Source organism: Drosophila nasuta, chromosome 3 (genome assembly GCF_023558535.2).
Source record: "Drosophila nasuta strain 15112-1781.00 chromosome 3, ASM2355853v1, whole genome shotgun sequence".
In the NCBI taxonomy this organism is placed as follows: Eukaryota; Metazoa; Arthropoda; class Insecta; order Diptera; family Drosophilidae; genus Drosophila; species Drosophila nasuta.
In genome coordinates, this window is record NC_083457.1 from 47,473,596 (window position 1) to 47,489,860 (window position 16,265).

At 41.3% G+C, this 16,265-nt stretch overlaps 4 protein-coding genes across 6 annotated transcripts in view; all 4 read left to right on the forward strand.

Moving 5' to 3' along the window:
* On the forward strand, positions 1-12,443 carry LOC132794262 (uncharacterized). 3 transcript variants are annotated; one of them, XR_009633193.1, is made up of 10 exons: positions 1-189; positions 275-666; positions 721-806; positions 864-965; positions 1,978-2,494; positions 2,922-4,387; positions 4,448-4,619; positions 5,213-5,557; positions 5,622-6,092; positions 6,150-6,286. XR_009633193.1 is itself a non-coding variant. In XM_060804573.1 (10 exons), exons 1-10 carry the CDS (start codon positions 5,927-5,929, stop codon positions 12,427-12,429), a joined length of 3,516 nt encoding a protein of 1,171 aa, XP_060660556.1. In that variant the 5' UTR covers positions 5,774-5,926; the 3' UTR covers positions 12,430-12,443. The 3 variants fall into 3 exon arrangements, 2 of the variants coding, with proteins under 2 accessions (XP_060660556.1, XP_060660557.1); XM_060804573.1 differs by lacking the exons at positions 1-189; positions 275-666; positions 721-806; ... (3 more) ...; positions 4,448-4,619; positions 5,213-5,557 and adding exons at positions 6,595-6,680; positions 6,739-6,840; positions 7,230-7,520; ... (3 more) ...; positions 11,900-12,244; positions 12,298-12,443 and having other exon boundaries at positions 5,774-6,092; positions 6,150-6,541; XM_060804574.1 differs by lacking the exons at positions 1-189; positions 275-666; positions 721-806; ... (5 more) ...; positions 5,622-6,092; positions 6,150-6,286 and adding exons at positions 6,442-6,548; positions 7,230-7,520; positions 7,578-7,779; ... (2 more) ...; positions 11,900-12,244; positions 12,298-12,443.
* Positions 7,986-16,265, forward strand: part of LOC132794267 (histone-lysine N-methyltransferase SETMAR-like) — a 20,699-nt gene continuing 12,419 nt past the window's right edge. The window contains exon 1 of the mRNA XM_060804579.1: positions 7,986-7,997. The gene's annotated coding sequence lies outside the window, so the exon portion shown is untranslated. The remainder of the gene's footprint in view (positions 7,998-16,265) is intronic.
* On the forward strand, positions 8,168-9,256 carry LOC132794266 (L-xylulose reductase-like). Its single transcript, XM_060804578.1, has one exon. The coding sequence runs from the start codon at positions 8,290-8,292 to the stop codon at positions 9,022-9,024; it is 735 nt and encodes a 244-aa protein (XP_060660561.1). The 5' UTR covers positions 8,168-8,289; the 3' UTR covers positions 9,025-9,256.
* LOC132794265 (seminase-like) lies at positions 12,587-13,537 on the forward strand. Its single transcript, XM_060804577.1, has 2 exons — positions 12,587-13,223; positions 13,285-13,537. The coding sequence occupies exons 1-2, from the start codon at positions 12,611-12,613 to the stop codon at positions 13,518-13,520; spliced, it is 849 nt and encodes a 282-aa protein (XP_060660560.1). The 5' UTR covers positions 12,587-12,610; the 3' UTR covers positions 13,521-13,537.

A 16,265-nucleotide genomic window follows, 5' to 3' on the forward strand; every position in this document is an offset into this window, starting at 1 on the left:
TCTGTCATTACACACACACATACAGAAAAGTAAAACCAAGTAATACATGAAGAATTGGCAAAATGGTGAAGAAAACTGGGGATAAGGAGAACACCGCTTTGTTGATCAGCGAGAAAGAAATGCAGGATCGTGAGAACAAGTATGTTCAACATTTGCAGGATGTCAGTGTGAGCTGTGGCTACATTAGAGGTAAGCATTAAGGTGTCTGCCAAACATCTGCCAAACATCTGCCAAACATCTATCAAACAAGCATGAATCAGTGAGTTAACTTCAGAGGCCACCACGGAGTGTGAGCGACTAGATCAAGAGAAAGCGAAGCAGGATCATTGGGAGCATTTCATACGCTGTGACGGTTTGCCTCGTCCCTATATTCCGCCCGAGATGCGAACCTTTCTGGCCAAGAAGCGGTACTATCAGCAGTTCGACTGTGATCACAGTGTGGACTGGACACTTTCGGTGGATGAGACCACGATTTTAACTCAAAACGTCTTTCGCACGGATAAAACGCGCAACACAATGAAGGAGACAATGAACGATCATGTTGGTGATCGCTTTGAGAACGATATCACAATGTTTCTCGATACGCTGGTTAAGATCGAATGTATGTTGGACAATGAAACAGAAATGGCACGTGTTAATTTCGAGACAAAAATGGAGATCATGGATGTAGGTGCAATTATTCGAATGTAAATTTAATTTACAGTAGTTCTTCTCTTATAGGCACGTAAAGAAATCGAGGAGGAAATCGATGCGAGTTTTGATCGCTTGACGTATCGCATTATACGTATGGATGGTGTTTACATGAAGTGAGTAGTTTACTTGAACACTTTTACTGTTGATCTTTTCTCACTTCTACAGCTCAGCTCAAGCGATGCCATTGTGGCCACTTGGGGTCACGTATGCGATCGATATGCCATCGATATCTGGGGATTGCGAAATGTGCCCATACGCTTTGATCAAATGCTGTAAGTTTTAGTTCTTAAAATTGCTTACCGAGAAAATCCGTTGGAGTTGTCTTAATTTAAATTACTTTAGTTTCGATTTAAATTCAGATTTCTAAATATTTGCATTCATGCTGCTAAATACAGCAGTTGAATTTAGTTACGGTCAATTTGCTTGCTTAGACCCTTTGTATCCCCTTCACTTAAAATAAAATGCAAAGGCCCGAATATTTTTGTAGGTCTGATCAGATTGAAAATCAGGTAGAGTTGAATTAATTTTACTATAGTTTTGAGTTTTCAATCTAACATTCCTTTTGATAACCAAAGGGTCTTTGGCAGACGAAAGCAGTTGTGATTTTTGTTTGGTGCTTGGAGCACTCCAGGTTCCAAAATTAGTTGGAGTTGTAATAGATTGCCTCAATCTTGAGTTGAATTCAATTTCATAAGCATTCTTAGTCTATTAAATATTCAATTGAATTTAAGTTTTACTTTTGCTACTAAGTAAAGGGTATCTAACAGTCAGAGAGACTGTTTCTGTTGTTGTTGTTTCTTCAAATAATTCAGAGTGAATATCATATGCCGGTTTCTTAAGTTTTTCGCTTTCATTCGCACTTCATTGCATGTTCCTTAAGCATTATGTTCATTGTATTTATGGGTAAACGGTCTCTAACAGTCGAATGCACTCACAATTTTTGTTTGGTGGTAAGAGCTGTTCACGTTCCAAAGTTAGTTGGAGTTGTAATAATTTAGATTGCCTCATTCTTGAGTTGAATTCACGTAGAAGCAGCCTTAGACTATCAATACTTATGCTATTAACTAAAGGGTCTCTCACAGTCGAAAGCCGTAGTATTTCTTCTTTGGTTCATCAAAAAATTCAGAATGAATATCAGATACCGTTTCCTTAAGTTAATTTGCTTTCATTCGCATTTAATTTTATGTTCCTTAAGCATTACGTTCATTAAACTCATGGGTAAAGGGTCTCTCACAATGAATTTGCTTACTTTTCTCTGCCTACTACAGTTTACTCACTCCGCAGCGCTCCTCTGATGCTGGCCGAGCTGACGCATGTGGGTGTCACTGTTCAGATGCCATTGAGCGTTCTACACGACTGCCTCACACTGCGCTGCATTCACACACATTTCGACAACTGCTCGCAGTATGCCAAAAGCTTCGATACTGTGATACCCGAATCGATCAAGGATCTGACAGCTGGCATACTCAGTATCGAGGACTGCCTGGCGAATGAGTGGCTAATGCAGGTGGATATTCAAGCGGAGCTGCTGGATAATATGCTGCAGAAACGTGAAGCCTATGAGGAGATTATGCGGATTATAGCCGAGCGCACAGAGCGGGCGGCGAAAGAGAAGAAGGCCAATGAGGGCAAGACTGTGAAGGCTATTGCTATTCCCAAGGCGCCCAAGGAGCCGCCATCGGTGCCGCAGGGCATGCTGCCCGATGCCTACTCAGCATTCCTAGAACAGGAGCAGCAACAATATGTGGAAATGCTGGATACACAGTACAATCCGTTGAATTTGAAAATGAAGTTAGATGAGGTAAGTTGAGGACTTATCCGAACAGTAATTATTGTTATAGAGATTATTTTTATACCCGCTACCCATAGGGTAGAAGGGTATTATAACTTTGTGCCGGCAGGAAATGTATGTAACAGGTAGAACGAGGCATCTCTGACCCTATAAAGTATATATATTCTTGATCAGCGTCAACAGCCGAGATGATCTAGCCATGTCCGTCTGTCCGTATGAACACCTAGATCTCAGAGACTACACGAGAGCTATAATTTTTTTTCGACAGTATTTGTTATGTTTGCACGCAGATCAAGTTTGTTTGAAATTTTTGCCACGCCCAGTTCCGCCCCCGCAAATAAATAGAATCGAATTAAAAAAAAAAAAATACCGCAATATTTTGCTTTTATTCAAAATGGGTAGCGGGTATCTCACAGTAACTTTCTTACTTGTTTAGATAAATCTGCGGCAATACATTCTGCTGGGCGGTTTATATTCGGTGATGTTTGTGCGACGTCCGGGGAATACGCATTTCGAGAAGTTCAACATTATTCTGCACGAGGATGGCCGAGTGTTGCACACCATGGAGAACGTGGTGGCCGATTTGCATCCCAAGCGACACGATGATCTCCACGAACGACATTCGCGGCCCTCGCAGCGAACTTCCACATCATCACAGGGACGCTCCAAGTCGCGAATGCGTCTCCAAATGGATGCAAAGCAGCGCAAGTCCAGTAAGCTGGAGGACGATGAGTTGCCGTATTTCTTTGTTACCTTACAACTGGCGCCGGAGATGTGCAGATGGGGCGAACCAACCGCTTGTCAATACATCACAAAGATGGAGGAAGTTGTGTCAGACATTTCATTCATTGTCGAGGAGAAAAAGGAGTCAACAGGCAAGAAAAAGAAATCGAAATTCGAGTCAATCATGAAATCCGTGGAAGTGGAAACTCGACCAAGCGTATTCACAAAAATTGTACGTCGCGATTCCGCGATTAGCAATGTGTTTCGTCCCACGTTAATTTCGCTGCTGCGCCAAAGTAAACGTGTTACGGTTGGCACAAGGACGATGCCTGTTCATAACTTTTCGCTGCTTAAGCAATTGACTCACCTGGAGATACGGCAACTAGAGCGTTATGGTGTGCCCCGTGTCATATCATCCTTGAAGTTCCCGTTGGAGGTGCGCGAAGAGTTGGAGCAGCTACACGACCAGAGGCCAAAGAACAAGAATATGTTGATGCGTCGTCGCAGTGCCGATGTCGAGGAGATCCTTGATCTAGGCTACATCGATTTCAATTTTGAGGAGCAACACGCACCCGAACGCGTCTTTCCCATCTTCTCGAATGTCGAGACAGTGCGGTATGTGGATATGCAACTGGAAGAAGATGAACATTTGGATAAGAAATCCATTTATGGTTTGCTAGAGACCTTTGACAATATACGCTCACAATATCAAACAAACTATGCGCTCATCATGAATCAACCGGACTTTCAGCATAAGAAACCGGCGGTGTCTAAAAAGGCGGTTGTTCCCGTGCCAGATAATCGCTCTACGGTCACCGGTCGAGTCAAGTCCCTGGTTGCAAGGAAATCAGAGAGTCGACTGCCATCGTTTCGCAGCAGTCACATTACCAGTTTATCCGGCTCGGGTTCCCGTAGCGCTACCTCGGTGCACACTGAACAGTTGTCGGACACCGATGCGACGACCAACAGCAGGATGACGTTCTCCACTGAGGAAAAAGAGGAGAAACCTAAGGTTAAAGTGACACACTGGACAACGAAACACATCATCACGAGCACTTTCAACCGAAACGAACGCACTTTGACCATCAAAACGGATCGTCTGGGCATCTTTGGGTTGGCCTTTAAGCGCTACGAACATTTCCCTTTTCGCGACTGGAGCATGCAGCCCAACGAGGAGAAGTAAATCGCCTCAGTTTGTAAATTGTCATTCGTGCTTAACTCTCGCTTTCTTTTCCGCAGTCCCGATGAAATCGTACTGACTGTGGATACTTTTCACGCTCGGATTGTGCTCTATATTTCGGCACAGGGTGTCAGGGGTTATGTGACTGATATTACCAAGGGTTATGTGGCTCATCCTGTTAAGTATTTGGATATACCGACGCCTATTGCTGATTTTCGAGTCTTGCGTAAGGTAGGTAGAAATTTATACTAAGTCTGCAAACATCCAACTCAGGGGTTATAATAACTAGAGCTACTTAACGTTTGATTAATAATTTGACACACATTTGAAAAAAAGACGAAGCCAACTCTCCACTCAGTGGATCAGTGCACTGATCTATGCTCCGCCCAGATGTAGACGGTTCTACCTAACCTAGCCTAATATGTTTGTTTGCAAACTTCCTACTTATGGGTTATAGTATCTAGAGCTACATAAATTAAAAATTTAACACACATTGATTTGTCGTTAAGTTTTAGTATTCTCGGTTACTCCTTTAGTAGTTTAGTATTGAAAGTTAGTCATGAAACAACTTTATCCAAGAAGTAACTATCTTATGTGCGGTATAGTTTTTCTCTACACGATCGAGTTAAAGTACCTGAAGTTACCAACTGTTTCTAATTGCTTTTGTCAACTGCACCTTTATCCATCTTCATACACCTTGATTTGATTATTAGTATTATATTCTTAAGATTATAGATGTAGTCTCATTGAACCATCTAATGTTGAATATTGAGTTCAAGCTTTATTACTAAGAATTCAAAATATTTATTGTAACTACATTTTAGAAATTCTACGACAAGTGCATCAATATCTTTGCGGAGCACGATGCCAGCTTCTACATCGACAATGGTTATTTTTCGGTGAAGCATGTTGCCACTGAGGATCACACCTATGACGCAATGGCATTGCACTGCAAACTGATGAAATTCACTCGCTCAAGCTGGAATCGTTTGGCCACTCGTCGCAATATTCTGCTCTGTATGAAGAATGCAAAGGATCAGTCCGATTACACGGAGGTGACGGTGCGCATAACTCCCGATGCGGCCACATTTGTGGAGGTTACCGAACTCTGTTCCGATGATCTCGACGTGATCAAGTTGGATTATAAGAACACCTGGCGCAATATGAGCGTAAGTATTGAGTATGATAAAAAAAAAGAATAATGCTAGGTGATTGGCTGATCTTTCTCTGCAGCATTATACGGATCTGCATCAGGCAATTGCCTCAATGAATCCTCATGCCGTCGATGTGCGGAACAAGGATGTGCAGCTTTTGTCCCGGCTCAAGCGCATGTTGAGCGAAATTCATATTATGAATTTTTCCTAGAATGTTTTTTTAACAATTGTACTACTCCGATAAATTTGTCAGTTTTCCAATTACACTTTTTACAACACTTGCATGCAACACATACGCACACACAACACACACAAACACTCTTAAATGTTAATGTAAAAAAAAATAAAAAAAAAATATATTGAGTAAACTTAAAAAAAAAAAGAATGGTTAAAAAGAAACGCACCCAAGTAATTGTGGCAAATACAGATGGAAAACAAGTCGTCGAATCAAGTGCGATGTCCTTTGTCTCGGAGGCCGAGTGGCTGGCAAGGGAACAACGTCATCAACAGCGCATACAGGACGTGAGGATCTGTGCAGGCTTTATTATAGGTAAGTTTGTCAAATTAATAGTGGTTTTCTAAACTAAATTTCTTTATTTTTTTACAGAGTCCATTGAGGACTATCAAGATTTGGTGAAGCTGCAGAGAAAGCAGGAGCACTGGAATCGCTATGTGAACTGTGATGGTTTGCCTCGGGCTCACAATCCGCCTGAGTTGCGATCATTTATTGCGGAAATAAGGCACACCGAGTGGCGCGACGAGATGTCTGTGGTGAATTGGGCTTTGTCGGTTAATGAGCGCAGCGTCCTCACACAGGATATTGATGCTCCGGATTTAACACGCAAAGTGCTCGAGCAGCAACTGCGTCCGAATATTGGCAAGCTCTATGACGTGGCTGTGCAACGCATTCTTGCAACTTGGGAGCGCATTGAACAACTGTTGGATTGTGAGTTTGAGCTAGAGCAAATACCCGCTGATAGAGCGCTTGAAATAACCCAAGTGAGTGGTTAGTATACAGTTAAGAGATTTATATATTACAGTTATTTATATAGATTAGCAGCGAGTTGAGTCGAGAGATTGACTTGCTGTTCGATAAATTAACTTATCGCATCATGTGCTCACCCGATTCCTACAAAACGTGAGTGAGAGTGCGCATACACGTTGTATACTTAATATTATGCAAAACTTATTCGCAGCTCATTTGATGGCATCATGGAGAGCTATTGCTATCAGAGTGTTAATTATAACTTTCAAGTCTGGTGGCTACGCGATGTGCCCTTGCGTCTCGACTACTTGGAGTAAGCTCTATTAAAGTCTTTTTATACTTATTTTACTCGCAAAGTAAATGGGTAAATTAACAATGTATTTAATAAGAAGGAACAGAAATTTGTTCAACTGGATGCATTTTATCCGTAATTTTTCTTTGCTCAGGTCTATTCTGGACTCGTCGAGCTTTAACTATAAATTGTGAATTCAACGTAACTTGAATTCAATTTAGAATTCAGTCATATTCCTTTCCGTGTCCTCCAATTGAAAAGACCTATGTAGTATGCTTAAATTAAGTTATTTCATAATGCATTCGAAAATGTCGTTATTAATTATTTTTGCCTAGAATAACACCTAGAACTATTCATAATAAATTATATTATGAATTATTGAATTAAAGGTGTTTTCCTTTTCTTCCTAGAATACCGCTGATGGTGGCCAAATTGGATTGCGTGGGCGTCAGTGTGCAAATTCCCAAAAGTGTGCTCAGCGAGAATCTAACTTTACGCTGCGTTCACACTTTCTTCGATCCATATTCGGAGTTTGCCAAGAGCTTTATAAATGTGATTGACAAGAGTACAAACGAACTGAATGCTGGCATGACGGACATTGAAGACTGTCTGATCAATGAGTGGCTCATGCAGTCGTCCATTATGAATCAGATGATCACCAGCATGGAACAGAAGTCCATACTCTATGAAGAGACCATGAGGTACTACTTCTACTTTCACTTATTTTACTTATAATTGAACTGAGTTTCACTTGGCAGGGAGTTGGAGGCGAAAGTAGCGCATGCAAAGGGTGATCCAGATGTCTTGAAGAAGCTGAAAGCACCCAAGGAACCACAAACGCTGCCCGAAGGTAAATTTCCTGACCCTTATAAGATGTTCCTGGAGCAGGAGCAGCAGGAGTTTGAGGAGTTTCTTGATCAATATCTGAGTCCAGTGCACCTCAATTTGAAACCAGATGAGGTGAGTATTAGAATAAATTAAATGATAATATATTATTGGTTGACAGTCTAGTATATTTGGTATTCAATGGTATATTTTTAAAGTTGTAGTATAGTGATTGTTGTAGTATATTATAATACTAATTCGGTATATTTTACGAATAATACCACACTGGTTTGCTTTTATTGAAAATGGGTAGCAAAAGTCTTACACTTTAGTGCAGTTTTCTTTTTTGTTTTGTTAATTAGCGAATCATGCAAGCTTTTTAGAAGCTCAACTTATCTGTTTTCTTCGAATTTGGCTTTACGAATTTTTAAGTTCTTAATAAAAGCTGGGGTTTTTAACAGTCTGCTTCCTAAGTTTGTATTTGTTTCTTTCATCTTAGTAGTGTAGGGATATTGAGAACTGAATTTACTTGATTGCCTTAGTTCACTTGCTACAATTTTCAGTTAGAGTTTGAATATTTCAACGTTAAAAATCAGGGTAAATTCTACGTAAAAAATATTCGTAAGAAAATTCTAAAGTTAAACCATGTGGGCCGGTCTGTGCAACAAGGTGATAATGGTGACTGGAGCTGGAGGCGGCTTTGGCAGTGCTCTGGTCAAGAAGTTGGCCAAATCGGAAGCCAATGTCATTGCTGTGGCACGTAAGGAGGAGCAGCTGCAAAAACTTTGCGAGGTCGATGAGGAACACGTTAGACCACTGATGCTCGATCTGTCCGATTGGAATGCGGTGCGTCAGGAGTTGGCACAATTGCCTCAGCTCGATGGTGTGGTAAACAATGCGGGCGTGGCAATCATCAAACCCTTCGAAGAGCTGACCGAAAAGGATATTAATATGATATTCGAAGTGAACTTTAAGGCTGTCGTTAACATCACACAATCGCTGCTGCGATACGGCAAACTTCGTGAATCCTCCTCCATTGTGAACGTCTCCTCGTTGGCCTCATCCCGTAGCTTCGATGGTCACGCAGCTTACGGTGCATCGAAGGCAGCTCTTGATTCCCTCACCAAGTCGTTGGCCCTCGAGTTGGCGCCGCACAAGATTCGTGTTAACTCTGTTAATCCTACGGTTGTAATGACGCCCATGGGAATTAAGATTTGGTCAGATCCGGCAAAGAGTGAACCACTTTTGGAGCGCATACCTCTGAGTCGATTCGGCGAGGTGGACGAAGTGGTCGAGACAATTGGCTATTTGCTAAGCGAGAGTTCAAGCTTTGTCAATGGACATCATCTAATGCTCGAAGGCGGTTACTCGGTTTCCTAAATTAAACCACATGTTCGAGTATCGAGATTTGTGGCAGTTGTAACAGCTGTTGTTAAACCTTATTTAGAATTCGTAGAAAAAGGTTGCATATTGTAAATGCTTTTGAATCACAAGAGATTTGATAGTTCCTTAAATATAGATTACAGTTGAATTTATTGGACAAACAGTGTTTAAAATAATATGTAAAGACCTAAATAAATTTGATAATTTTTCAAGCCACAACATTCTGTTCAGTACTAATGCTACAATTAAAATTTAGGGCGAGTAAAGCTATTAATTGGGGACTTATTAACAACTTCACTCCATAGCTTACTTTTTTTAAAGAGTGCATATTTGGAAAATCTGTCTTAGTCACGATCAAAATGTGTAAATTACGTCACGTAAAAATTACAGCCACAAAGCATTGACATTTACCTAAATTGTACCACAAGTAATATAATATATTATATATAGAGTAAGAACTTGTAAAAAACCTGCCTTATTGTACGATGAAGTTATGTAAAAGTTTAGCGTTCAATCATTTACATTTAACTAAATGGGTCTTCCAATCTGTTCAAGATTATTGAGAAGAATAATGTAAGATATAAAGAAAACGAGCTCCAAAAACCCTGCCTATTGCAATATGAAATAATGTAGATTTTGTTGTGTAAAAAGTACAGCTCACTATTACTTTACATTTAATTGAAATATTCCCCAATTGGTCATTCAGTTACCCAGTCTCAAAGAAATATTGTAAAATGGTAGAAAAATAAACTCTTCCTATACAAGTATAAAAGTAATATATAATATGTAGAGTAGGATCGTCAAAAAACCCTTCCTTATTGCTAGATGAAATTATGTAAATTATGATGTGTACAGATTGCAGCCTTCTAGAACTAGAGTTTATGTTGTAGGATAGAGTGAGTGAGTGAATTAGAGCTTCTTTATATCGGATATTATATAAATTTTCTCGTTTCTAGATCAACTTAAGGCGCTACAACATCTTGGGCGGCATCTTTGCCATGTCGTTTGTCCACAAGCCAAAACACACGGAATTCGCGACATTCAACAGAACCTTTCACGATGATCAACGCCTGCTCTACACCTTGAAGGATATGCAAGCGTTGCTTGACAACAACGATTCTGATGATAATGATCAAGCTAGTCGAGCAACTCTCGCATTTCGGGTATCGGCGAGGAGTCAAAAGTCGGCGAGCATTAATCGCTCTCGAATGCAATTCGCACAAGCGACGAATTCACCGAGTAAAATGCATCTACATCTGGAAGGCGATGACATTGATTATTTCTTTGTGAGCATTCAACTGCCAAAGCAATTGTGTCGCTATGGCGCACCGTTGGCATGTCAATATCTTGACGAAATGGTCGACGAAGATCTGCCCGAAGTGCAGATCGTCGAAGAGTCGGAAGAGCCGCGCACAAAGAAAAAGAAAGGCCGGAAAACAGCGCGCAAAAGATCGGATATAATGGGGATTACTGCAGACTTGAGTGCATTCCAAAAAATCAGTTCGCGCAAGTCGAAGCAGAAGCAAGATGATGACGATATGCAATACGGGTTTGCCCGGCCTCGAGTGTCGAGCATAATGCCTAAGACTTCGATGCCCGACAATCTGTATCGACCCTCGAAGCGCTCCACGCTGCATTTGATCGCACTGCGATCAAGTGTGCTGCCCGAAGTGATGCTGCGCAACTTTCCGCTGGTCGAGAAGCCGCTGAACAGCATGCAGGTGCATGCGCTGACTAAACATTGTCTGCCCCGCATATTGTCCTCGTTCAAATTCCCGTTGGAGTTCAAGCAGGACAAAATGATCGAGTTCGCCGAGCGCTCAAAGGGCAATAAAATTCTACGGCGTGCCAATTTGGCCATTGAGCGCATGGGCGAGGATGTTGTCAATGAACCGGAATACTTGAGCTATGAGAAACAACAGGGTCCGGAGCGTCTTTATCCCATTTTCGATTGGCGTGAAAAAGTGCTCTACGAGCAGGTCTCAACTACAGGATCCTCGGCCTCGGAAGTGTCGGTTAAGGTGGTGAAAATCGATCAAATGACCGAAGCCTTTGAGGCATCCACGGATCCGTCCAAGCCATCCTTGTACAGCGTGCTCCAAACACTCGAGAACATTCAGCACGAATACGCCGCACGTCCCATGCGTCTGATGGATCAAAATATTGTCACAGGACGTCAGCGACGGCCCGACACTTCGACTATAATAACGGGCAAGCCAAAGAGCACGGTGCGCATCTCGACACTGGGCAGCAAACTCTATCACATAGGCGGTCGAGGTTCGAGGAGTCGTGTCTCCACTTACGATACGGTTTCCTTTGACAGTCAGGGTTCGCAAAGCAGTGGCTCGCTGCTCAGTCCGTCAGGATATCGTCATGGCAAGAGCTTTAATATGCGCGACGAAGAGGAGCGGCCGAAGGTCAATGTCAAGCACTGGACAACCAAGCACATTGTGGATATGCAGTTTAATCCGGAAACCTGCGTGGCTACCATCAAGACGGATCGCTTAGGTCTCTTTGGTTTCGCCTACAAGCGCTATGCGCACTTTCCATTTCGAGACTGGAAGCTGCAGCAGAGCGAGGAGCAGTAAGTGATCGAATATTATCCCATTCAAATGAAATTCCTATTTCGTTTCTAGACCCAACGAGATCGTCTTCACGCTGGATACCTTCCATGTGCGCATTTTCTTGTTCATTACCAACATCGGTATTCGTGGCTATGTGACAGAAATCACCAATCAGTATACCGCAAATCCCGTCAAGTATTTGGAAATCAAGGAGCCAATTTCGGACTATCGAGAATTGCGTAAGGTAAGGAGATTAATACCTAAAATTCCTTGTATTTCCTTCACGAATTTATTCCCGATTTCGACAGCGCTTTGTGGAGAAGAACATCAATATATTTGCGAAGCATGATGCCAGCTTTTACATCGACAATGGCTACTTCAGCGAGAAGCATCTGTCGACGGAGCTGCACATCTACGATGCCTTTGCCGTGCACTGTAAACTGATCAAGTTCTATCGCTCCGATTGGAATCGTCTGGCAACGCGACGCAATATTGTTTTGTGTTTGCGCAATCCGAAGGATGTGAATGATGCCGCTGATGTTACAGTTCGGGTTACGCCGGATAATGCGACTTTTGTGGAGGTCACCGAGCCATGTTCCCTTGATCTGGAGGAGGTCAAACTGGACTATCAGCTGACGTGGCGCAACATTGGCGTAGGTTCAACAAATTGTCACTTCTCGTTTAATATTACTCTCTCTCTCCTTAGAACTACTCGGATCTGCATCAGTTGATCAACTCGATGTATCCGCAGGCAACAGATGTGCGCAATCGGGATCCCAAACTCATCTACTACATACGCACGCTCTTCACCGAAGTGCGACCCTTGAGTTTCTCTTAGTCTGGCGCTGATGAAAATGCATTCGCCACTTTCAATTGGCTGCAATTAAAAGTAATTGACTTCGTCGCCCTGTGAACTGTGTCGAAAGTTCGCATTCGACTCGCTTACGTTCTAAGTTTATGTAACGGGTGAACGAATATTAGCTTTTGGATTAGATAACAGCAGTTGTGCTTAGTCTGCCATGGATCCTCTGTTCATATGCTTCATATCGTTGGTATCGTTGCTGCCGCAGTGTCATGGCCAGGATTGGTATAAGAACGCCCTTAAAGAATATCCCGGTTTAGCTGACGTCATCGGTCCGCCAAAGGTTCATCTTCGGGTCATCGGTGGCGAGGCTACAACCATTGAGAAGTTGGGTGGATATCTGATCTCCCTGCGATACATGGGTGATTTTATTTGTGGCGGCACTTTGATAGAAGCTCGCATTGTTGTGTCCGCAGCACATTGTTTCAAAGGACGTTCCATAATTGCCGAATGGGTCGCTGTGGGTGGCGTCACCAGTCTCGATGAGGAAGGTACTCGGTCCAAGGTACAGGACATTGTCTCGCCAGCCGTGTTCACGGAGCGAAACATGCACATGGATGTGGCCGTGTTGTTGCTAGAAACACCTCTTGAGGGACCAAATATTCATACAATTCCTCTCTGCAACTCAAGTCTCGATGCCGGACGGCTGCTGAGTGTCTCCGGCTGGGGTCTGACTGATCCGAAAGCTGCGTCACCTCATCAGAGCATTCGCACTGTGCTGGTGCCCATTGTGAAGAAGAGCGAATGCAAAAAGACCTATAAGAAATCAAGTAAGTCTTCAACAAAATTACGGTTGATTAGTTTTGCGTTTTTTTAATTGAATTCCTCCAGTGGTTATCACCGAAAGTATGTTCTGTGCTGGTGCTTTGGGTGCCAAGGATGCTTGCACTTTCGATTCGGGCGGTCCTTTTGTCTATAAGCGCAAGGATGGCGTCACCGAACTCTGCGGCATTGTCTCATTTGGCATCAGCTGCGCCAGTCCCAAGTATGCGGGCGTCTACACGGATGTCAACTATGTTAAACCCTTCATTGAAAAGACTGTCGCCGCATTTCGTAGTATAATGTAATAAAGAATGTATGCTTAGAGAGCGATTGTTAGGCGGAAGCGAAGTTGGGAGATGTTCTCTCATGGTGAGAGGATTTTTTTAGGCACGCCAGCTACATACTACTTCGATGATAGCTATTTTTTGGTAAATCACCTTTTCACTTTCATATATCTCTTTTCGTTGTGGGGACTTCTACTTCTATTAATGACTAGCAGATATAGTTAAGAAGATATCATTTAGTCTCATTTCGAAAGAGGAACGTTTCTCTGTAATGTTATATGGTAATGAGATAGTTTTGAAATAATTAGAAAATAATTTACTTCAGTTCTTCTTTTTAATGATCTCGCTTTGCTTTAGGGAAGCTATGTAATGGCTAGATGATATATTAGTCAAAATTTTGTTTAGTAGTCGAATTTCGTTTTTGAAGTTTCTCTGCAATGATAGGCATAAAATGAAGTTGTGAGATGCTTTGTAAGGATTAGAGAATATATAGAGTACGTCTCATTTTCTGCTTTAAGAAAGCTTCTCTGTTATATCTGGAACTCCTAGCAGAACTCAGTTAGTGCAATACTTCAGAGCAGACATTTTGCAATGACAGAATATATGTTAGTCAAGAAGATATTTTATTAGTCTTATTTCCATATAAAGAAGAGTCTCTGCAATATACCTTAAATCCCTAGAAGGTATCAGTTTTACCTAGTAATACCTAAAAGATATTTTAGTTAAGGTCCCTCTTAGTAAAAGACGAGGATTCTTATTAGTCTCATTTGGAATTTGGATGCTTTCTTTTTAATCTCAATCAGAATCTAGTTTGTGCTACATTTCAGAGAAGCAACTAGATGACAAGATATATCTCTCCTAATGAAAAACAAAGGATGTTTTATTACCCTCATTTAAACCCTTTTCAGCTACATGTTTTTTTGATTGGCTGTCCGAAAGAACCTTAATGAGATCTTTTTGTGCAGCGAGGACTTTGTCAACTCTTGTTTGCAATCTTCCTTATAGCGACCTTATATTGTGCTTTAATTGTTGTCATTATTTGCATCAGTTTTGCGTGCCACATTTGGGGCCATTGCGTGTTGCGGCAGCTCGAAACTCCTGTGCCTCCTGATCATTGACCGATTCCAGTAATTGATTGTGCTCACAGACCCTGAGCTCTGGGTTCTTGGCTGTTGTCCTGTCCTAATGCCTCGGGGGCACAATTTTGAGGAACAACGGATCGTCGAACTTTTACTTTTGCTGCTGCATCAAAATGTAAATTAGCTGTCCTCTCGATCAGATGGGTTCAAAGCAGGCATCTTTTGCGAATCGTATCAAAATTTATGTGCTCGAAGAAGAATCATTGCATGACTGACGGCCTTTCGTCTTTCGACTTTGTTTTTGCTCTTGAATTCGAATTAGTTTAATAATACAATTAATTGTTATTTATAGCTTCCTCTGCTGTACGTTGTATTTATCGCTCGCTATTGCGAGGGTCGCTTCAAACGTCTCTTCGTGCCTAAATGCTGTTTTATAGCACGCAAAGCCAATTTTGAGACTGTGCGCTGTGCGTTCGCTTAACTGTTTTTAGCTGAAATACTTTTGGCATAATGATATAGGGGTGCAGAAATTACGCCTTTCTTTTAACTCTTTTTTTTTGAATAGGTCCGTTGAATTTCAAATGCTGATGAATGCTGATGGTCAAGCAGACTGAAAGGAATACTTTAATACTTTATGCGGGTCAAGCTTGGAGAAGAGAAGGTAAAGAAAGTTGGAAGTAAATAGAGTATGTGATTGAGAGAGATGGAAAGGCACAAGGGTAAATGTCATATGAAAATGTCGAAGGAAAAATATCAGCGAAAAATAATGATTAAAACAACGAACTTAGAAGGTAATCAAGGGGAACGACTAAAGAACATACATATAAAGTTTAATATATATTGTAAAAATAAAGATTGAGTAAAATAAAGTATAGCAGAAAGCTGCAGATATATTTTAATAAATGAAGAAAGAGTATTTCGGATGAAGAAGATATCCCGTTAAAGGTAATTGAACAGCAAACAAAGTAAAGAATCAAGAAAATATAAAAGCTTAAAGCTGATGATGAAAATACCTCAGATATAACAGATGAAAACAGATGATAATTCAAAACTATACATTCAATGTGAAGCAAGGAAACAAGAAAAGTTATTAAAGTTATTTATCTTAGGAAATAAAAGGACATACGAAGATGAAGACAGTTGCTGAAGATGCAGTATAACAGATGAAAGATTCAATAGTAAAAAAAGATGAAAAATACGCTTAGTTAACAATCTTTAATCATCAGAAGATAGTTTTCTAGTTGAGTGAAATGAACTAATATATTATACTTATACGGAAATGAAATATTAATTATTTTTATATTCTACGTACATATTTATACACTTATATGATGACTCTCAATGGAAGTTTAACTACATGAATACATTTTGAGTCTTGTTTTCCTAGGCATTTGTGTTAAACTTCTCTCCGAAGTCCTCTGGAAACCGCAAGAAAAATCCTTTAGGTGTCATCTGGGCTGCAAAACTCCGTTTCAGGTGTCGCTTTTTGTAGCGCCGCACAATTGGACGAGTTTGCAACAACATAAATATAAAGTAGTTTGCGAAGACGACACTTGGCAGGCTGCGTATGCCACAATCTCTCCCCCCTCTCTTTTTCTCTCGACTAAAGTATTGCAGTCTCTGGGTTTGGCATTAAGTTTATTTATCTGCTTTTAAATGGCATCTTCTTGGCTTGCATATAACTCTG